The sequence below is a fragment of the Raphanus sativus genome, chromosome 1 (assembly GCF_000801105.2).
Source record: "Raphanus sativus cultivar WK10039 chromosome 1, ASM80110v3, whole genome shotgun sequence".
Taxonomy (NCBI): domain Eukaryota; kingdom Viridiplantae; phylum Streptophyta; class Magnoliopsida; order Brassicales; family Brassicaceae; genus Raphanus; species Raphanus sativus.
Window position 1 is genome coordinate 21,023,375 of NC_079511.1, and position 23,439 is coordinate 21,046,813.

At 36.4% G+C, this 23,439-nt stretch overlaps 3 protein-coding genes and 1 pseudogene across 3 annotated transcripts; 1 reads left to right on the forward strand and 3 right to left on the reverse strand.

Moving 5' to 3' along the window:
- Positions 1 to 4,310: 4,310 nt before the first annotated feature.
- On the reverse strand, positions 4,311 to 5,428 carry LOC108835177 (pectinesterase inhibitor 1-like; annotated as a pseudogene).
- A 369-nt stretch (positions 5,429 to 5,797) lies between these two features.
- Positions 5,798 to 7,977, reverse strand: LOC108835178 (dihydrolipoyl dehydrogenase 1, mitochondrial). The gene is made up of 3 exons (XM_018608463.2): positions 7,622 to 7,977; positions 6,112 to 7,372; positions 5,798 to 6,036 (listed from the first exon to the last, which is right to left on the reverse strand). Exons 1-2 carry the CDS (start codon positions 7,892 to 7,894, stop codon positions 6,122 to 6,124), a joined length of 1,524 nt encoding a protein of 507 aa, XP_018463965.2. The 5' UTR covers positions 7,895 to 7,977; the 3' UTR covers positions 5,798 to 6,036; positions 6,112 to 6,121.
- Positions 7,978 to 9,836: 1,859 nt separating this feature from the next.
- Positions 9,837 to 12,224, reverse strand: LOC108817424 (probable protein phosphatase 2C 13). The gene is made up of 2 exons (XM_018590142.2): positions 11,882 to 12,224; positions 9,837 to 11,284 (listed from the first exon to the last, which is right to left on the reverse strand). Exons 1-2 carry the CDS (start codon positions 12,020 to 12,022, stop codon positions 10,301 to 10,303), a joined length of 1,125 nt encoding a protein of 374 aa, XP_018445644.1. The 5' UTR covers positions 12,023 to 12,224; the 3' UTR covers positions 9,837 to 10,300.
- Positions 12,225 to 12,392: 168 nt separating this feature from the next.
- LOC108848017 (syntaxin-132-like) lies at positions 12,393 to 14,039 on the forward strand. Its single transcript, XM_018621421.1, has 5 exons — positions 12,393 to 12,566; positions 12,888 to 12,986; positions 13,065 to 13,121; positions 13,764 to 13,844; positions 13,935 to 14,039. Exons 1-5 carry the CDS (start codon positions 12,393 to 12,395, stop codon positions 14,037 to 14,039), a joined length of 516 nt encoding a protein of 171 aa, XP_018476923.1.
- Positions 14,040 to 23,439: the final 9,400 nt, after the last annotated feature.

A 23,439-nucleotide genomic window follows, 5' to 3' on the forward strand; every position in this document is an offset into this window, starting at 1 on the left:
CAAGTGGCTTGGTTTGTTCCATTGCAGGAAGCATCAATATAAGTTTTATTTTTCTTATTCTATAGATTTTTAGTTTAAAGGTTTCTGCTTGACCTTTTGTTCTTGTTCTGCAATGGTAAGTTCACAATGAGGTTGAAGTGTCTTCAGCAATATAAACCTTCTCGTAGCTTCCACGCAGATTCAATATCATACTTATGTTACTGGAAGATACATGTGATTACGCATATACTTAAAGATCTAAGCTGACAACTTCATTTGTGAATTGTAGTTAGTCATCTAACTTCTCAAACAAATTTACTATCTTTTCTGGCACATATGAAAAACTTTGTTGATTGCTAGGTAGCTGAACAAATAATCTCAATCATAGAGGAGCTAAAGTATGAAAAGTCTCCATCACAGAACATGTTTCTTGCTTCTTTTATCCACTCCACTTTTTCAAGAATTTGCTTTTTTTTTCTGGTATGTTGCATTGCTTAACCACAAAAAACCCATATGCACCTGAAAGGTACACTGGCGGATCTTCCTTAGGTTCAGCAGCCTATGGACTATATTCAGCTCTCTAGTAGAAAATGTTGGACGTATCAAAGTTTTGCTGATTTTTTTGAACTGCGTTGTATGCTCACTCGTGTGTCTGGAGATGCAGGTTATGTTTGCATCCTGCATCACATTGTGTGTATAACAGGACTGGAAACAACATACGGTCGTACACCGTGTAAGAGTTAAGAGAAGCAAGACTTCGAAACAGTGGAAGTTATTGGTCCACTTGCTTCATCCCCGGAAGATGCTCTATTGGTGTAAGTTGTTTCTCTCAATGCTTGGGTCCCTGCTGATGAAATCCTTCCACTCTGCAGAGCTTCCTGATGCCTACAAGACAGTGAGCATCTGATGCCTTTTTTGTCCACATGTTGGGCAAACTAAAATATTATCTGATTCATGACTGAAAATCAATCTCGTGGTTTTGTAAATCGAGAAGGATGAGGACCTCTAGCCGTAGCTTCCTGTCCTGTTATCAATGAAATGTTATAATTTTTACATAGTTGTCTTGGTTTATAAGGTTTACATAGTTATCTCTAGGCTGTAGCCATTGTTGATTGTGTCTTATATTAACTTTATCAACGAGATCAATACAAAGAAAAGGTTCGTATCATTCCCCTCACTGTTACCAAATAACAATTGCATTTCTAAAAATAATAAACAAACAAACAAATCTATCTTATTAAAATAGAAGTACTTTAAGCTTTTGTTTGGTAATAGGATATGAATCTTTAAAAAAATTAAATTTTGTTTGGTAACAAAGATAATAGAGAATTTTGTATTTTCCTTATTTAAATGATAGATTTAAGTATTTAATGTATTTTCCTAATTTAAATAATAAATTTCTTTAATAGAATGAATCTTAACCAAAATAAATTTCCTTATAGATTTTTTGTTAACATTAAATATTTTTCAATATTTATTAATAAAAATAATAAAATAAAAATCACACATCAAAATCAATTTATATATCATATAAATAAAATATAAAATATTTTATTTATAAATTGTTAGTATAACACTTTTATAATATAAGTCCAATTAGTTATAAATATTAGATTTTTATATGATACACTGTGATATAATAGACGATTAAAATCACATATCAATACTATTAAAACATGAGCGATATTTATCGACTACTTTTTGGACTATCGAAAAAGTCTATGTTGGTCATTTCTCTAATAATCTAATTAACTTAACATATTATATATATTCATATATTTATATATCTAATTTAATTGTAATTAAATATACATAATTCTTTAAATAGAAGAACTAACTAACTAAGATATTATTTTTATAAACTAATGAATTTAATTTATATAAATACGAAATTTCTTTAAAAATAAATTAAATTTTATTTATTAATGTAATAAATAATTATATATGTCTATTAATTCGTATATATACAACTATATATTAATCCTAATGAAAAAAACATACATGAAAACTTTTTATCTACTTACAAGTAGTCTAGATTAGACAATTTCATTGATTTATATTCTATTTTTTCTCTTACAACTAACTTAATTACTATTAAATATATACTATATTCAATCTATTATTTTAATATTTTCAAAATAAGATATCTAAAAAGATATTGTCAAGTATCATTTTCCAAGATTTTATTTTACTAATATCTTTTAATATCTTTTTATTTAATATGTAAACATAATTTTTTTTTAAATAATTAGTTTTAGATAATAAAATTCGTATTAGTATTAATAAAATTATTTACAAATATTAATTCTTTCATTATAGAACAAGAAATAATACCCATAATATTTATATTCATAATTAAATTAATACATCAACTAAATATAAAGTGACTTAATTCATTTATTAAATATTTTACAAATCATAAAAAAAAAATTAACATACATTCATGAATTTTACCACATATACTTCAACGTATTAAAAAAAAAAGTAAATTAAGATATATAAAATAATAAATAATTACATAGTTAAATTAAAATATTAAACATAATTCAATATAGTATGATATGGGTTGAATGAAATATAGTTAATTTATATAATATTAAAGTAAGCTTTGACCAAGATAAAGATAAAAAATAAATTTTTACTGTAATTTACAGTTTTAAAATATAAGTAAATTAATAAGGACGGGTTATATAAATGAATTATCTTAGTTTCATAATTTTTTTTTTTAATTTTAATTTAATCTATAAATAAAAAATTTAATAAAAATACATGTATGAAATTTCTAATTTTCAGTAAATAAATTGTTGAAAAAAACTGATTCCGTATATCCGGGTCAGGAAAATATAAATATATTATCTTATTTCAAAAATAACAGAACGGTTTATATATCTCTTGAACAAAAAAAGAAAAATCATAATTGAACTGAAACAGAAATCCAAAACGAAAAACAACCTAAAACCAAAACCAAAACCGAAAACTGAACATCATATTTAAACATATTGGTGAACAAAAAGACGGGTTAAATAAATTTGTCAACAAAATATATATATATAAATATCTTATGTCCCAACGAGAATCATCAAAATGCAAACTTTTAAGATTGATAATAATCTTAGATATTTAACAAACCCAAAAGATCAATGCATAAGATGATGACAAAAAAAAAAATCTTGCCCGCTCTTTGAAATGGCGGGTCAAACTCTAGTTAGTAGGAGATTAAAGCAGAAGAAACAAGCAGGCCATGAATGACCTAAACAGTGTTGTGATCGACTATTTTTTTTCTTTTATACGTGAACGTCATTGTGTTTTTTTTTTTGACGGAAATCATTGTGTTTTTTATTACTCTATATTTTAACCATGTACTCCCATAAACAATTAAGTATTTAATTAACAAAAACTTGCCACCAAACATAATGATCTAAAAAAAGTTACATATTACAGACAAAAAATCTCATCATCTCAAAAATATCAACAAATTTTAAAATATATAAAAATGCTTACAAATTTAAAATAAAAATTTCTCTTGAACATGTAATAAAAACCAACAGTATTAAAATCTACTAATAACAAAAAAATCAAATGATAAATTAATAACATAAAACTAAAAAATAAAATATAAAATATCAAGAAAAAATTTTAATTTAAAAATTCATCAAAAAAAAATTCTGCAGTGTAGCGCGGATATTTATCTAATATATATAGTAAACAGATAAACATGAGTTATTTTATTTATAACTTGGATTTTGTGCACAAAAAATAATATTCTTCAAACAAAAAGATACTACTAAATTTTTTACACTTTAAAGTTGTCAATATTGTATCATCAATAGCAACCTTATGAGTATACTAATTTAGGGTTATTATTGGCAAGTAAATAATATTTTAATGCTTTTAGAATTATTATTGACAAGTAAATAATATTTTAATACTTTCAGAGTTATTACTGACAAGTAAATAATATTTTAATGCTTTTTATTAGACATTTAATGTTTAATTTTTTTTGAAAAAGATTGATGAATAACAGAAGGAGATGTGGTAGTTTAACATTTTAACAAGTTCCTGTAGAGAGTTATACTTCTCTTTCATATTTTAATTTATTTATGATTTTCTTTTTAAGGGAAACATTTACCTAGAAACTACGGTTGGAGAAGCTCTGTGTATAACATCAATTCATTGCACAAAAAAAGATCAATTCATCATGCATGGAGCTAATAATATTCATTTTAGTGTCTTTTTTTTTGTGCACATTTCATTTTAGTGTCTAGTAGTGAAACGTATACGGAAAAATATTGATGTAAACCGAGTGATATAATTTGGGTGGTAAACGTAAACCGGAAATTGAACCGGAAGCAAGAAATCAAAACCAACTTGGTTTACTCAATAAACCAAAATGGGCAGAGGGAAGGTAGAAGTATTATTACTGATCAGAGGCCTAAGCCCGGATCTGAACATTTGTAAAGAAAACTAACGAATAAAATCCACCAGAAAATGAATTGAAAGGACAAAGTGAAGGCTAAACCACAGAAAACCGAACCAAATCCAACCCGGTTAAGATATAGAATAGGCTTGTCATCGGTGGCTGGCTCTCTCCTTTATGGTCCTCCTATTGTGGGACAAACTAACAAGAAATCAACACACCAACTAAAAAGGCTAAACCAAATCAAACTGTGGCATACCTGTTTGCACTTAGATGTGAATCGGCTTGTCATAGGTGGCCATGGCAGCTTCCTTGAGAGCCTCACTCATAGTGGGATGAGCGTGGCAGACTCGAGCAATATCTTCACTTGATGCGTCATAGTTTATCGCAAGAACCGCCTCATGGATCAGCTCTCCAGCGTTTGGAGACATAATGTGAACGCCCAAGATCTTATCCGTCTCCTTATCAGCCAAAGAAATACTCGAACTGAATAATGGTTGCATATTAGAGATAACAAGAGCAATATCACAAAGTTTCTTAATTTCTTTACTGTTATTCAAAACAGAAGCATCTATAGATCTCAATCTCTTCACATCATCTAAACATGTATAGCTCCATCCAATGCAGCAGAAATTTTCATGTTCATCCTTGCACTATCACCATAAGCTAAATTCTCAAAAGCTTACTCGAGGTTTCCAATCATGTTATCGTATTCATTTATGCATGATTTGTAAGCTAACTTCGATCGTGAGTCAATTTCTCCATCGATAATATATTGGAGTCTTTTGAGTGTTTGTGTGGCTCTTGCTTGTGTAGCATCAAGTATGGTTTTTGACAAGGCTTTGAAGATTAGGAGATGCCAATTTCAAATTTAGAAAAGTAAGACAGAAAGATGAATCCAAAGTTTTTGTTACAGATTGTGCTCATCTCTAAACTAGTGATTGTGTACGAGGAACCGAGTAAGAGAAGCAACATGAGAGAATACAAGAACACACTGCTTCGTAGATTCGCAGCCATTCTTTTGTTTCACTGCTTTTAGTTTTTTTTTTTCTTTCCAAGTTTATGGTAAGAAACAATATCTGAAACAATTGAGTATTTACATAGAGCAATTTTCGTCCACGCATTAGTCAACACAGAAAAACTACAAATATATATAGTAAACAGTTAAGCAGAAGTTATTTATGACTTGGCTGTTATGCACAAAAATAATTTTCTTATAAGAAAAAAGATACTCATACTACCATATTTTTAACACTTTGTCAAATATCGTATCATCAGATTTATAAGATCAATTCATCATGCATGTAATATTCATTTTAGTGTCTATTAGTGAAAGGTATTACGGAAAAATATTGATGTAAACCGAGTGATAAAAGTTGGGGGTTAAACGTAAATCAGAACTCGAACCGAACTTGGTTTACTCAATAAACCAAAATGAGTAGAGTGAATGTAGAAGTATTATTACGGATCAGGCCTAAGCCCGAATCTGAACATTTGTAAAAAAAACTAACGAATAAAATCCACCAGAAAATGAAAGGATAAAGTGAAGGATAAACCACAGAAAACCGAACCAAATCCAACCCGGTTAAGATATAGAATAGTCTTTGCATCGGTGGCTGGCTCTCTCCTTTACGGTCCTCCTATTGTGGAACATAACAAGAAATCAACAACACACCAAATAAAAAAAAGCTAAACCAAATCAAACTGTGGCATACCTGTTTGCATTTAGATGTGAATCGGCTTGTCATAGGTGGCCATGGCAGCTTCCTTGAGAGCCTCACTCATAGTGGGATGAGCGTGGCAGACTCGAGCAATATCTTCACTTGATGCGTCATAGTTAATGGCAAGAACAGCCTCATGGATCAGCTCTCCAGCGTTTGGAGACATAATGTGAACGCCCAAGATCTTATCCGTCTCCTTATCAGCCAAAATCTTAACCAATCCTTCAGCATTATCTATGGCCTTAGCTCTACTATTAGCCATAAACGGGAACTTCCCAACACGATAGCTCACACCGTCTTTCTTTAACTGTTCTTCGGTTTTACCGACCGAAGCAACCTCTGGATGCGTGTAACAAACACCAGGAACCTTGTCGTAATCCACATGGCCGTGTTTGCCTGCTATGAACTCCACACAAGCAACACCGTCTTCTTCAGCTTTGTGAGCAAGCATTGGTCCTGGAATCACATCTCCAATCGCATACACTCCCGAGACATTGGTCAAGAACCTCTCGTTCACCAAAATTCTTCCACCTTTGTCAGTTTCCACTCCGATTTTCTCAAGATCAAGTCCAGAAGTGAAGGGTGTCCTCCCCGCTGAGACAAGGACAACATCGGCTTCGAGTGTGGTTTGGTCTCCACCTTCAGCTGGCTCCACCGTGAGCTTCACACCGTCTCCAGAGGCGTCCACGGATACAACTTTAGTCTTGAGCATGAACTTCATCTTTTGCTTCTCAAGAGAACGCTGAAACTGCTTACGGATCTCACCATCCATAGAAGGAACGATATCCGCAGCGAACTCAACCACGGTGACCTCCGATCCAAGCCTTCCCCAAACAGAACCCATCTCCAGCCCAATATATCCAGCACCAATCACAATCAGTTTCTTGGGGACTTCAGACAAAGACAAGGCTCCAGTCGACGAAACAATCTTCTTCTCATCGATTGTAATACCAGGCAAAGACTTGACGTCAGAGCCGGTAGCAACAATGATGTGCTTGCCTTTGACAACGGTGTTTCCTCCATCGATAGTCTCAACAGAGACTTCATTAGGGGAAAGAAACTTACCATACCCCTTGACATAGGTAACCTTGTTCTTCTTGAACAAACCCTCAATGCCACGAGTGAGGCCCTTGACGGCATTGTCTTTCTGAGCCAACATAGCAGGAAGATCAATCTCAACTGAAGCCAACTTGATACCGTGATGGGCAAAAGCGTGTTTCGCCTCATGGTACATATGTGAAGAGTGAAGAAGAGCCTAATATACATCAGAAAAAAGCCAAAAAAAAATAATTTAAGTTTTGCATACTGAGCTACGATTTAACCAAATGGTCACAAGCTAATAACATGGGCATAGACTATTTATCAGAAGCTCATAGAAACAGTGCACATCAATCAAAAAAAAGCTTCATACAATCAGAGTAACCTAAGATAGCAAATTAAATCTCAAATTGATTCATCCAAAAACTAATATCGATCGAATCTCAAGTGATGATCAAGGATTGACCTTAGAGGGAATACATCCGACGTTGAGACAAGTACCACCGAGTGCGCCGCGCTTCTCGATACAGGTGGTTTTGAGACCGAGCTGAGCCGCCTTGATCGCCGCCACGTAACCGCCTGGACCGCCGCCGATTACGACGACGTCGTTCTCATCAGATCCCGACGACGCGAAGCCACGCGAGAGGGAGAAGGAGAATCTAAGAGCGTCAGTGTGGGAGTTAGTTACGTTTCTTGTGAGAAAATAAGCCTTCCTTCTTGCTAAATTCGCCATCGCCATTTTTGTTAGAGAGAGAGAGAGAGAGAGAAAAACTTGGCTCTTAGTAGAGAGAGATGAACAGAGCCGGCGAAATGTATAAGGCGAGAGGCTTCAGACCTTTTTTTGTTTTATAATCACAAATATATTATTATTATTTCCACAATTGACCAAATATTATGAAATAGTCCTGTGAATGATTTGGGGAAAATTAATCAACTCGTTTGATTCATAAAAGAGTTATTCTTGGGTTCACTCCCTAAAGGTTCACCGACCAATAGAAAATTGTCATTTTAGATTTAGTATCTTTTAATTATGACTTTTTCTTGGGTCCACCCCCTAGAGTGAACCTTTAGGTTCACCAACCAATAGAAAATTGTTATTTTAAATCTAGTATTTTTTAATTAAGAAAACAAAAATAATTTGCCAAATTATATTATGCTTTTAAAATAAATAAAAAAAAATAAATAAATAAAAATAACAATAGTTCTCAATAGAGATTATTATAAAAAAATATTTATTTATAAGATTTTGAGTTTAGTGTTTAAGATTTATAGTTTAGAATTTATCCAAATATTTAGTGTTTTTCCAAGGGTTAGGATTTACCCAAGGGTTTACGGTTTACCCAAGAGTTTAGGGTTTACCCAAAGGTTTAGGGTTTACCCAAGGGTTTAGGATTTACCCAAGGGTTTAGAGTTTACCCAAGGGTTTAGGGTTTAGGATTAGAGTTTAGGGTTTAGTGTTTTGTTGACAACATGTTTAGTGTTTTTTCCAAGGGTTTATGGTTTACCCAAGGATTTAGGGTTTATGATTAGAGTTTAGGGTTTAGTATTAGAGTTTAGGGTTTAGTGTTTTGTTGACAACATTAATTTTTTTTTAATTCGTTTTTATATACTATTTTTATTTATTTTAATATTTTATTTTGAAAAAATAATATAATTTGACAAATTATTTGTTTCCTTAATTAAAAGATATTGAATCTAAAATGACAAGTTTCTATTGGTTGGTGAATCTAAAGGTTCACCCTAGGGGGTGAACCCAAGAATAACTCTTTAATTAAGGAAACAAATAACTTGTCAAATTATATTATTTTTTCAAAATAAAATTTAAAAATAAATAAAAATAGTATATAAAAACGAATTAAAAAAATAATGTTGTCAACTAAACCCTAAACTCTAATACTAAACCCTAAACTCTAATCCTAAACCCTAAACCCTTGGGTAAAGCCTAAACCCTTGAAAAAACACTAAACATGTTGTCAACAAAACACTAAACCCTAAACCCTTGGGTAAATCCTAAACCCTTGGGTAAACTCTAACCCTTGAAAAAACAATAAACATTTGGATAAATTCTAAACTATAAATCTTAAACACTAAACTCTAAATTTTATAAATAAATATTTTTTAAAAATAATATTTTTTAGAACTATTGTTATTTTTATTTATTTAATCTTTTTATTTATTTTAAAAGCATAACATAATTTGGCAAATTATTTTGTTTCCTTAATTAAAAGATACTAGATTTAAAATGACAACTTCCTATTGGTTGGTGAACCTAAAGGTTCACTCTAGGGATGAACCCAAGAAAAAGTCTTCATAAAATACTTCAATTTCCAAATCTTATGTACCACGAAATATTCGAAATTAATTACAAAATTATCAAATCAATACTTGAATCTTTTCTTTTCTTTTTGTCAATCGCATTTGCGTCATTTTCATTCATAAAAAGACAGAAAATATATATATAAGAAAGAAAATATATGGACATGAGGATTCATGGAGGAGAAGAAGATAAAGAGATAAAGATAGAGATGATGAAAAGCAATGACATAAGGTTAGGATTGCAGCTTTTCAGATAAACCACCAAAATCTTCCACAGTCCACACATAACACTCTCAATTTCCACAGATATGGGAGGGGGATTCTTGAATTACATTTGCATCTCTTGTGGAACCATGTACCAAATATACTTGAATGAATAATCCTTAAAAAACCAATAATGGGTACAACAATAATCCTCAAAAAGAGAAAAAAAAAAGTAAAACCTGAGATATATTCATAACCAAACCGAATTCAAATACTCGAACTAAAAAATCCTTAATACATCAATGGTTACATCATCACTAATCCTCAAAAAAATTAAAGTTCAAAACTTGAAATACTCATCACCAATTTGGTGCTTCTGCTTTCAATAATCCTAACAAAACTTCAGGTTGCTTTTTCTCTAGCACTCACTCTTCTGAAACAACCTAATAAACAGATGAATTCAAAAATGACCAACCAACGTTACAAACATGACCTTACCTCTCTACCTCTGTGTAAGCCTTTTTATTTTGATCTCATTGGAACCAATCGCAACTTTGAGAAATAATCACTAGACCGGTCTAAAACCGATCCCTCTTTTATATATACTGCCAAAAAAAGACAGGCTTCAGTCGCCTCCAAGCATGGCTTGTAACCGAGCTCGAGCTTCATCAGAAACACAGAACTTGAACCTTCTCCTCTGCGGTTGTTGAGGTGAAGACGGAACAGAGGAGAAGCAGATGACCACAACCGTCAGATTATCCGACGAGTTAAGCCTCGCAGCTTCTTTCCCAAGTTCCATCGCGCTTATTCTCGGGTCGCCGTGTCTCCTCAGTCCTTGTCTTACGTTACTCACTGCATTCTGGCTTGACAACACATCCCATATACCATCACACGCCAAAATCAAGAACTCGTCGTCCTCTGTTAGAACAATCTGTTGAATCTCTGGGTCTGAAATCAGAGGCGAAGAGGAGCCAGTGAAAGGGCTCTTCAGTTCCCAGTCTCCAATGGCACGTGTGACAGCAAGGACCCCGTTGAGGTACCCATCCTCAAAGTACCCTCCTAGGTTCTCTATCCGCCTACGCTCTGGCTCATATGTTGACCTGTGATCAAAAGACATATCAACAGCCATTCCTCTCCGGCATAGCACTGCACGGCAATCTCCAGCGTTAGCGACCAGAAGATGTCGTCCGACAATGAGAGCAGTCAAGGCGGTTGTCCCGCATGAACCACTGACAATGCTTTCATCAGCCATGGCGAGATCAGCCAGAGCAAACGCTTTCCGGTGAGACTTCTCAAGCTCTTGCAAGAAAAAGTTGTCCACAACGGAGGGCATCTCTGGAAATACAGAATCCTGGAAGAACAGTCTCGTCAAGTTCTCCTTCATGTAAAGCGATGCCTCAGGTCCACCATGGCCATCAAACACTCCATAGAAAGCACTTGGTAACGAGAAGTTGACGACGGATCGAAACTGAGCTGATAAGTCGTCTATGCAGATGTGTTCGTCCTCCATGGTTTCTCGGCCACGAATGTCAGCAAAGCTCCCTGAACGTATAGTTGGGAAAAACTCACTGGTGGGCTCTTCAATGCCAGTAGTTGCAAAACTCATGCCCTGTTAACATGAATGCAAATTGTTAATGTTACTGCTCATAATATCCACGGAACAAACAGTGAGTTTCGCACAGCCAGAACCAATGACAGTCTTAATTAGAGAAATAATCAACAATTTAAAGGGCAATTAACAGTCTTAATTAGAGACGAAATCAACAATTGAAAGGACAATCAAGTTGTCCTTGTAACAATGTAAACACTGAGATCAATTAACAGTCTTAATTAGAGACATAATCAACAATTGAAAGGTGGGCAATCAAGCTGTCCTTGTAACAATGTAAACACAAAAAGTAATTAACAGGTAAATTAAAGTCTTCACGGTAATATCAAAGGCATAACTTTTCTGTAAAAGGACACAAGCTAATCATCTCAACTCGTATTGTCAAAACCACTCTTGACTAATATAATGCAACAGAAAAAAAAAACCCCAAATCCCAATTTTGAATTAATCTCATCTAAAAACCTAATCATTGACTCGTAATCTAAGCGAACAAAAAAACCCAATTTAAGGAAGAATCTGTATAAAAGGCAGTTGAATCTTGGAAACCCCAATAAATTAAAACAATAGCGATCCAGATCGAGAGACCTAAACACATACCGATTCAAATCGAGGCGGTTCAGCGGAATCCGAAATCTCAGCACGCACAGATTCAGAAACTCGAAAATTGTTCTGCTCTTTCGCAGAGGGGATATGGCACTTAACGTCGAGGACCCTGATCTCAGGCTGACTCAGAATCATGATGATGTCTCTTCACTTTGTTATAATTAAAAAAAATCGAGCAGATCCGGTTGCGAAATCCACCGAAAGGCGAAATCGACGACGCTTTGCTTGGACGCAATTGAAATTCGCGCAAAAAAGAATAAAGAAGAAAGGAGAAAAATGAATTTAGGGTTTGGTTTCTGTGTTCGATGTTTATTTGTATTATTATACTGTATGGACGGACTGTATTGACAGGTGCCCATAAAACTAATAACAATAGTAAAAGGAAATATTTATAGGATAGCAGCACTAATAAAAACTTTTATCATTCACTATCTAAGAGCATCCGCATTAACGGATTTAAAGGGGTTCATGGCACGAGTTTTTAGGGCTGTATTAATAAAAGAAAATGAAAAATACGTTTAATTCCGTGAACCGATCCTTACGCGTGAACCCGAAGGAGGGGAGTTCAAGCCACGTGTCGTGTTCTCAGTCGCCTGTTTCTTACCCGTCGGAGAAGCTTCTCGGTGAGGAACCTGTGGAGGAGACTGTTAACTCTGAGCGTGATAGTATCTCTGTCACCGTTTGTTTTCAACTTTTAAGGTATGCAATTAGATCCGATTGCCGTAGACCAGATCTGCTTAATATTGCTTTTGTTTCAATGGCCTCTCGTTAATATTGCTTTTGTTTCAATGGCAGAACATCGCCATGTTGGTTCAAATAATTTCAGTTTGAGAATCTGAATGCTGTAAGAGTGTAAGGAGATCGTTTATGCGAATGTCTGATTATAAGAATATAAATTTAGTCACTTGTGCGGTCTCCACCAGCTGTATGCTTTGAGGGTTTATGTAAGAAGATTATTGTTCTTTAGTTCTGCTGAATTTTATTGGCTCTGGTTCTATAGGGTTCGTTTGAGCTTCCACAGGGTCAATCTTCTAGAGAAGGAGATGTGGAACTTGGTGAACAAGGAGCAGATCAAGGATTAGATGATTTCTTCAAAAAGGTTATCTATGCTTTGAGGTTTTATGATTTCTTCACCAGATGCTCTACCTAAGTGTGTTTTCCTTCCGTTTTTTATTAGGTTCAAGAGATTGATAAACAATATGAAAAGCTTAATAAGCTTCTAAAGAAACTTCAGGTATATAAACCAGTACAGTGACTTCTTCTTGGGCTACTTATCTTCATGAAATGCGATGCTATATATACATATGATGTGAACAGAGTACATTGCATCGAGATGAGAAAGAGAACCAACATTGTTTGTTGGGTTTCCTTTTTCAAGATTTATGATTCTGTGGCTTCTCATTTCTGTAACCAATTTTAAACCTATAGGCTGCACATGAGGAGTCCAAGGTGGTAACCAAAGCTCCCGCCATGAAGGGTAAGTTTTGTCTCTTTTGCTCATTCATCTTCTTCCAAAACTATTACAAGTCAGTGAAAATAATTTTTGGTATGTTTCTTCTGGGATTTATTGATAGAAACACTAAGTTTCCGATGATGATTAGGTGTTTGCTTGCACTAGCACTCGATATAGTGAACTTTCGCTTAAGCATGTGTTCCTCAGTTAGACAAGCTTTATATTTCTAAATATTTGGTACATTAATTCTTCTTAGAGTACAAAGGATAAATCTTAACTTAGGTGAACCGTCAAGCAGCCAAGATTCTTTGTTTTCATGGGCTTGAAACTGTAGTAGGAGAATTAGTGTTAATGGTTTTCCATAGCCCCTTACATATAGTCTGGTGTTTTGTGTTGCTTAGTCTGTAATGAACATCAATAAAGAAGAAAATGGAAAAGGACGTTGATGAAGTCAGAAGTATTGCTCGTTTCGTTAAGGGTAAACTCGAGGAGCTGGACAGAGAGGTGAGTCACTCAAATGTTGTTGATTTTGATCCGTTTCTTTCTTTGTATTAATATTCAAAATGTTTGTATAACTTGGCAAATAGCTTACAGAAGAACTCGAGAAAATGGATGTATATTGCAATCATCATCTTTCTCATTGTTGTTGCTGTGATCGTTGTTGGTGTTCTCAAGCCTTGGAAAGACAAGAAGGCTTAGAGGAATACAAGAATCTGTAAACAACAATGAAGAACCATCCTTACGTACTGCTTGTATTGAGTTGAGTGTTTGTGAATTGTGTGAAGTATACGAGACTATATGTAAACAAAGAATCATCTGTAAACAACAACAAAGAACCATTCTTCAGATTGAAAAAAAAAATTTGAAAAGTTTTCTAAAAATATTTTATTTTATTCCTATGAACCTCAACTTCAGGTTCACTGATGGAGAAGCACAATTGATAGAGATTCATTACTATTTATGGTCCCACCATAAAATTATTAAAAAATGTCTATGAACCCCAAGAGGGGGTTCACTAATGAAGATGCTCTAAGATCTTAACCTAATCAGCTAGAATACAATCTATATTTTAGTGTAATAACTAGAGGCATGACCGATCTTCGTACGGAATATTATTTTATTATTGTTAATTATGTTTTTTTGGATGATGTTATTAACTAATTATATATTATGTTATTGTTGTTAATTGTGATTTTTTTGATGATGTTATTAACTAACTATGCGATTGTTTTTATTTGTTAAAAGCATTATTTTGCAGTTGTAGGTTGTTTTGGTCAATATTGTTTTTTTCTCTTCTTCCTTATATTTCGGCTGATGTTAGGAACTGCATCTCTTTGAGGTGGGTCAGAGTTTAGTCGTCTTTAAAGTTGTTTTCTTTGTCGTTGGTTTATCGTCGATAGTCCCTTCTCGTCTTGGTTTTCAAGATATGGTTTTTGATGATCTGATTTCTATATCTCGAAGGTGGCTCCACGGTTTGCTTATTTCGTTTTGTTTACCCTTCCATCTATGTTCCTTCATTTGTTGCAGCTTTCATCGCTACTCGCATCTCTGTGGTTCTCTTTTTCGCCATGTTTGTCACTCTAAGTTTGGATAGTGTTTTCTTCCATGTATGCTCTTAAATTTGGAAGATTATTTCTAGTCTCAAATTTCGGCTCTGGTTTCCCGGCAGTTAGCTTCCGTCCTCCCTCACTCAAGTTGTTCTGTTTTCCATTTTTCCCTTAGTATAAGTGTGCTGAGTTAGTCTCTTGGAGATTTTGTCCCTTCTCTCCAGAGCTTTGTGTTTCTTAACTGGCATGGATGTATTGTTTGTGCTTTATTTAGTTTGTGAAATGCTTCTTAGCTCTTATCTGATGGTTGTGCTTATGGTTCATTAGGCATGTGTCTTCCTGTTTCGTGGTCAATTGGTTTTCTGTTGATTATTATTTTTCTAATCCGCTTTCTTGGTTTTTTATGTTGGTCCTTGATCATGCTCCTTTTGTGTTCAAATGATTGCATTGTCTCAAAGGTTATATTTCTACATTTCTCTGACTTTTGATTGTTCTAGCCTAGACATTCTATGATAAAGTGAGGACAGTTAATTTTCCTTCTTGATCGTGTTTCAGCTCTGGACCTTTATTGAGTTAGTGTTACTTTGGCACATTTTTTTCTCTATGATTATGGAGGTTTTATGTTTAGGTTGTGTGTTATGCTTTAGTTTGTTTAATGTTAAAACAAATATATAATTGTAAATGAAATAATAGATAATAGTAAAAAGATAGAATTTCAAAAGTTTATGTTATTTTTAGTTGTGAATAAATTAAATATTTAAAATATATTTATATTATTTTACTTATTTCTTTATTCGTTTTGTAATTTTGTGAAGAATAAAATAGATTATCAAACTTCAAATGATGATGGTTAGTGTGAGAAAGATTAGATAATGCATAATTAGAAAATATTGAACCAAGTTTTAATATTCTAAAAGAAAAAGAACCTAAAATGTTAAAAGATAAAAAAAAAGAGGACACATATCAAAATACATATGAATAACCTTTTATCAGGAAATTATACTGTTAAATCAGGATACCAAACGGAGACATTATTCCCAGATGTGGTTACAAGTTTGGTCTCGTACGGCCCAAATATTAAACCATTATTTGCTTATATGTGGAAACTAAGGTGCTCGCCGAAGTTGAAATATTTTCTTTGGCAGATTCTTTCTGGAACTCTTCCAGTAACTAAGAATTTAAGGACTAAGGGGATGAAATGTGATATACGATATACGATGTAGCTTGTGTGGAGCATAGGAAGAAAGTATCAATCATACTCTCTTTGAATGTCCTCCAGCATTACAGGTGTGGGCTCTCTCTATGATCTCATCTCTTCCAGGAATTTTTCCTTTACCCGCTATCTTTAATAATATGGATTATCTTTTTTAGAGATTTCCTAAAGATTACAATTTCAGTTATTTTCCATGATTTTTTTTGGTATATTTGGCAAAATAGGAATGACAAGGTGTATAAAAATAAAAATAGGGATCCGCAGGAAATTATGCGAACTGCAGTTATAGAAGGGACCTTATGGGCTGAGGCACAAAATCCGATTACCCAGCAGCCAGGGGCTGTTACAACGTTTCTGGATTTACGTAGTCTCGGACACGCTAGAATCTGTTATGTTGATGGTTCGTGGCGAGAGCAAGATAAATGGACGGGTCAAGGATGGTTCTGTCGAACCTTTGATTCAACTGAGAAGATGCTGGGCGCGATGAATCTCCGAAGAAGCTTGTCACTTTTTCATGCTGAATGTGAAGCGTTGATTTGGATTATGGAGTGCATGAAGATCCTTCAGTTCTTGGATGTATTTCTTGCAACAGACTGCTCTCAATTGGTGAAGATGGTGTCGACACCTAGAGACTGGCCAGCTTTTACTACACATTTGGAGGAATTTCAACACAGTAAAACTTTCTTCCCTATGGTTTCGATCGTACATATTCAAAGAACACAAAATATTATGGCGGACAAACTTGCACGGGGTGCAAAAAGTTTTCCTTCAGCTATAGTTTATGTCGACTCTTCCCGGTCAGCTTGGCTTGCTGATCCGATAGGAAACTCTTAGGTGATGATTGTTTGTTTGGTTTTTAGATTTTAGCTTTGAGTTTTTAGTTTTTAGATTTTGGTTTTTAGTTTTTGGTTTTTGATTCTGCTGTAGATTTTGGTTTTTTGAAAAACTTGATTGGTGATTTTAGATTTTGGTTTTTGTTTTTGAAATTAAAATAAATTATTAATAGTAAAATATTCTTATGAAATCAATAAAAACAAAATATCACTAGTGTCTTTAAAAGTATAGAAATTAATGAATAAATTATTTTAAAATTAAAAAATAAAATTATTATTGATATAATTTGCATTTAAAAGTATTTAATTTTACTTTTTCATGAAAATACAAAATAATGTTTAGCAATATGCAATAATTTAAAATTATAAAACAAATTAAATTATTTTTTTATAATTTTCAAATATGGTAATATCAATAAGTAAACTTTCAATTACGTCTCTTTCTAGATAACTAATAATTTATAAAATATACTATTTTCATCTCAAATTTCTTCCATATATTTATATAAATAAAATGTTATAAAATACAATACTTAGATTTTAATACTATATAATTTTACACATAAATAGTGCATAATTAATAATTAGCTTTTGCAAAAATTGGGTTGCAAATTATTTTTACTAAAATTTCTTTAAATTATATTAAAAAATACTGCAAAGTATATAAAATAAGAAAATATTTTCACTAATATAAATTATTTTGTAATTTTAGAATTTAATCTTCAATGATAGACAATTTTTTGTTGACTCTTAGTAATATAAAATAGTTACTTTTCATCACTAATCTCTTTTTATTTAATAATCATATGTTAATACATAAATATAGTAATATTAATATTTCAACAAAAAAAAGGAAATAAATATGACATAAGTCACGTACTAATGCTGAAGAAAACAAAAAAACATGGTTTTTTTTGCAACTAAAAAAAAAACATGGTTTTTGGTTTCTATTAAGAAGTAGATAGTTATTCTAAAATCTGGTTTCCTTAGTTTTTAGAAAAACTATTTTTCAAAAATCTTGATTGGTGGCGACATTGTAACATCAAGGACGTTTCAACACACGTGCGATAGCTTTGGCGACTCTCCACACCGACAGTGCCGACGCTCCCCGCTTCCCACCGGCGTCGGCTTCTCAACGCTTTGTCTGTTCCGTCACCTACGAGATAGATGAAGAAGAAGAAACCCAAAAAGTCTCCGAAGAAGTTAACTCCGGCGAAATCGAGTTCTTCTCCGGCGCAATCGAGTCCTTCTCCGGCGAAATCGAGCTCCTCTCCGTCTAGATCGAATTCATCTCCGTCGAAATTGGAGCCCGGCTCGTCTCCTCCACCAGTCGTTGACTCTAAGAATGGTTTTGATGCCCGAATTGGCTGCTCTGCCGACGAGGATGCTCACCATTCGCTGATCTCCGATAGCGTAACCCCTAGCTCCGACGGCGTTGCGACTAGCGAGATTGTGATCGTTGCTCCGTCGACGGATCCCTCTCCAGTCTGCAACTCCCATACGACGGAGGTACCTACAGAGTCGAGCTGTAAAGCCCCTTTGAGTCACCCCATCGTCGTCTCGGAAGTCTCGGTCATCATCTCTGCTACATTGACTGAGTCGAGCTCCGCAGCTCCTCAGCTCTCACCCGCCATTCCTCCTGTTTTGTCAATGGACAGTAACGCTGAGGTTGTTACCCCTGACGCAGTGGATGCCAAGGTCGACTCCTTGAGCTCGCTGCCCACAACGATCTCACGGCCCAGAATGGAGATGTCATCAGCTCGGATCTTACTGCTCCAAACGCCTCATCTGAGTTAGCTAACCCGGTTCCTCAGGCATCGGTCGAGCAGATGCCGGTATCTCAAGACATCACGAGGAAAGAACCCTCTGCGCAACCAAACTCAGAAGCTATAAAAACTCCGGTTCAGGTTCCTCCCATGAAGAATGGCTCCGGAGCTCCATCCACTGGTGATTGGTGTGCTCGAGTTAAAGGTGTTGGCAAGCGCCTTTCCAAAAAGGGGGAAGCCTTCACACTTCCTTCCGGGGAGGCTTGCATCAAGATCCCAGATTCTGTAATCGAAAAGAACAGGAAAGCTTGGGAGCCGTTTGTTCTAGGGCAGTTTTATTCCGATCCACCGTCGCAAGGAACTATCCATAACATTGTCAATGGCATCTGGAGCAAGCATTTTAGAGACATCGCGGTATCAAAATTGGAGGGCTTTGCCTTCCTGTTTCGCATACCAGACGCAGCAACGAGGCATCGTGTCATCATGCAAGGCTTCTGGCAAATCGAAGGGCAGACAATGTTTGTTGATAAATGGGAAACGGGTGTTATTCCAACCAAACCCGAGCTCACATCGGCACCCATCTGGTTGGAGCTTCGGAATGTTCCCCTTCAGTTTTTCAATGAAGACGGTTTGGAACGTATTGCGGGTCTTGTAGGTCATCCTCAGTTCTTGCATCCGACAACAGCAAACAAATCCAACTTGGAGGTAGCTAAAGTCTTCACCGTCATAGACCCAAGAGTGCCACTGCCTGAAGCTGTTAATGTACAATTCGATTCAGGGGATATCAGCAGGGTTCTTGTTTCAAGTCCTTGGATGCCTCCGGTCTGTACGTTATGCAAGGAAGTTGGTCATGTCACCAGGCGATGCCCAATGGCTCCTAAGGCATGCTCTTTCTGCGACTCTCTAGCTCACGCTTCAGGCAAGTGCCCGAAGAAGCCGCAGCAAGAACTTCCTAAAAAGAAAACCATGAGAGGCAGGTCTAAAGACAAGCAACAATGGCGGGAAGTCAGCCATCCTCCAGTGATCCCTTCCTCCGGCGACCCTCCGGTGTTCACTACACCCGCGCTAAACTCTTCCACTACTTCTGATGTTCCTGAGCAGGGCAACCATCTTCAGATTGTTCTTGCTCACGACTCGAAGCTCGGCACACACTCTGATAAAGTGAGAGGTCAAACAAGTGGTTCAGCATCTCTCCAGATTTCTACGGGTTCAAGGAGCGTCTCGGCAGTGTCAAGATCATCGAACTCTGATGTTCAGCCTGATTCTTCAGATGTGGATTCTTCTGATTCTGAGCTAGAGGAAGGTGAATTCAGTATACATGAGCCGGATTTTGAGCTAGTGTGCAATAAGAAAAAGTTTTCAGGTCTGAAAGGTAACAGGGGCAAGGGCCCCAAACTCAATTAATTTTATGTCGACTGACCTTTTTTGTTGGAATATCCGCGGATTAAATAAATTCAGTCACCGCAACGGACTTCGTAAGTGGTTTAGGAAAAACTCTCCTCTTTTTGGCGGCATTCTTGAGACTCATGTGAAGCTTTCCAAGAAAAATAAATTTATCTCAGAGATTTTCCCGGGTTGGCTTTCTGAAGATAACTATAGCTTCTCTCCTCTAGGTAAAATTTGGCTGGTTTGGCACCCTTCTCTACGGGTCTCTGTAGTTTCCAAATCACTTCAGATGATTACGGTGGAGGTCTTCTGGCCTTCTCAGCCCATCAGCACCTACTTATCAGTAATTTATGCGGCTAATACTGCTGCTGACAGGTCCCTTCTTTGGTCAGAAATCAACGATCTGGCTAAAGAAGCCTTTCAGGTTCTACAACTTCCTTATTCAGAACCAATACTTCCTGGCCGTGGTTTGCACTAGCTGGTTCTCTTTTAACATCACAGGCTCGGCAATGTTTAGAGTCTCCAGGAAACTCAAGCTGCTGAAAAATGTCATTAAAGAGCTTAGTAAGCAAAACTACTCTGGTATCGAGGAAAAGACAGCACAAGCTCATGACAAGATGCTACAAGCTCAGAATGTAATGTTGACCTCGCCATCTGTCTCTAATGCCTCTTCGGAGATCCAAGCAGTGCAAGACTGGGAGGAGTTGTCAACAGCTGAAGCGTCCTTCTTCTTTCAGAGATCGAGGATAAATTGGATTTCTTTTGGTGATGGCAGCACAAGGTTTTTCCACCGGTATGCTGCGTCAAGACAGGCTCAAAATCACATCCATTTTCTCATCTCTGACTCTGGTGCTAGGATTGATTCTCAGATTGGTATCCAAGAGCAGTGTGTTAATTATTTTTCGAACCTCCTTGGGAGTCCGGTTTCTCAGCCTATGTTTATTCAAAGCGACTTGGATCTTCTTTTCGACTTCAAATGCTCAGCGGAGCAGATTGCGGGTTTTGAAAAACCATTCACGGCAGATGATATCAGGAAAGCTTTCTGCACCCTTCCGAAAAAACAAAACTGGTGGTCCAGACGGTTATTCAGCGGAGTTCTTCATTGCAACATGGTCAGTTATCGGTGCGGAGGTTACTGAGGCCATCTTGGAATTTTTCAAATCTGGGCGCTTACTAAAGCAGTGGAACTCAGCGAGTCTTGTCCTCATCCCGAAGATACCGAACGCATCCCTCACATCAGACTTCCGGCCGATCTCCTGTCTGAACACAGTGTACAAGGTGATTTCAAAGCTTCTTGCTTCTAGACTTCAGGAGATCCTCCCTCTTATGGTATCCAAAGCACAATCAGCCTTCCTTCCCGGCCGTTTACTTGCTGAAAATGTACTTTTGGCGACTGATCTAGTCAAGGGATATAACACTCAAGCTCTCTCCCCCCGTGGTATGGTGAAAGTCGACTTGAGAAAAGCGTTTGACTGCGTAAGGTGGGATTTTATCTTAGCATCTCTCCGAGCCTTGGCCATTCCGGAATTCTATATCAGGCTTATCTCGGAGTGCTTAACCACTGCATCCTTCTCTGTTACGGTCAATGGGGCCTCCGGAGGATTCTTCAAAAGCACTAAAGGGATCAGGCAAGGTGACCCTTTGTCTCCATACCTCTTTGTTCTTGCAATGGAATGTTTATCTAGACTGCTCTTATCTCGCTACGAGGCTGGTGGTATTGGATATCATCCTGGAACTGCTCATCTTAAAATCTCCCATCTCATGTTTGCGGATGACGTCATGGTCTTTTTTGATGGCACTAGTAACAGCCTTCATGGTATTGTTGAGTGTTTGGATGATTTTGCATCTTGGTCAGGCTTACTCATGAATACCAACAAGACCGAGCTCTTCACCTCTGGAGTAGACCAAAGTGAATCCACTGCCATTGCTGTCTATGGATTCACTAATGGTAAGCTCCCAATCAGGTATCTAGGTATCCCTTTAATGAACCGTAAGCTGAAAATTTCAGAGTACTCTTCCTTGCTAGCGAAAATCACCAGGAGTTTTCAAGCTTGGTCAGTAAAGCTTCTCTCTTTTGCTGGCCGGTTACAACTACTCAAGACTGTTATCTTCGGCACAGTTAATTTTTGGATTTCTGCCTTCATCCTGCCTAAAGGTTGCATCAAAGAGATCGAATCTCTGTGCTCGCGCTTCTTATGGTCTGGAAATATTGAGAAAAGGGGTATAGCTAAGGTCGCTTGGCCTACTGTGTGCCTCCCTAAAGATGAAGGAGGGCTAGGCTTGAGAAGTTTCTCTATATGGAACCAAGTGCTTTGTCTTAAATTCATTTGGCTCCTGCTGTCTAGGTCTCCATCGCTTTGGGTTGACTGGCACTGGAACATTCATTTGGCTGATACTTCTTTCTGGAAACTCGAGCCCTCGCAAGATGACTCGTGGGCGTGGAGAAAATTGCTGGAACTCCGGCCCCTAGCACTTCAATTCTGTAAAATGTCTTTGGGTAACGGCCTCTCCACCAGCTTTTGGCATGATGTATGGACTTCTATGGAACAGTTATCTAGCGTTATGGGACCGGCTGGACCTCGGGTCTTGAGAATCAGAGACAATGCTAAGGTGGCAGACGCCATCTCTGGTCATACTTGGTCTTTGCCGCATCCAAGATCACAGCAGGAAGTTGATTTACATGCTTACTTGACAACTATTACTATCCCTCTTCCTATAGATGTTCATGATGTTTTTGAATGGGTTGCTGGTGATTCTCCCTTGCGTATTTTCAAGTCGTCCACCATGTGGGAGTTGCTTAGGCCTCGGCAAGAGAAGAAAGAGTGGGTGGATGTGGTGTGGTTCAAGGGTGCAGTTCCTAAGCACAGTTTTACGATGTGGGTCGCTAATTACGACAGGTTGCCGACACGAGCTAGACTTGCTAGCTGGGGAATGCTCATCTCTCCTATGTGTGTTCTCTGCTCCAAGTGCGACGAAACCAGAGACCATGTGTTGTTGGCGTGTGACTTCAGTAGGGAAATCTGGTTGAAGGTCCAGCGTAGATGCTTCTCCCCTTCAACATTGCTCACCAGTTGGGCCGAGCTCCTGTCATGGATCCGATCTCCTCAGTCCAAGAAGCTTACTCTCCTTAGGAAGCTAGCTTCTCAAACCACAATATTTCATCTTTGGAAACAGAGGAATAACCTTATGCATAATCAGATCGTGGTGTCTCCAGAGGCGATCTTTTATGCCATTGATAAAGATTTGAGGAACATTATTTCAGCTAGAAGACCAAGAAAGCACTTTCACTCTCTCATGTTGTTGTGGCTGTCATAAGCTCCTTGTTACTAGTATCTTCCATGTTCCATCTTGTTT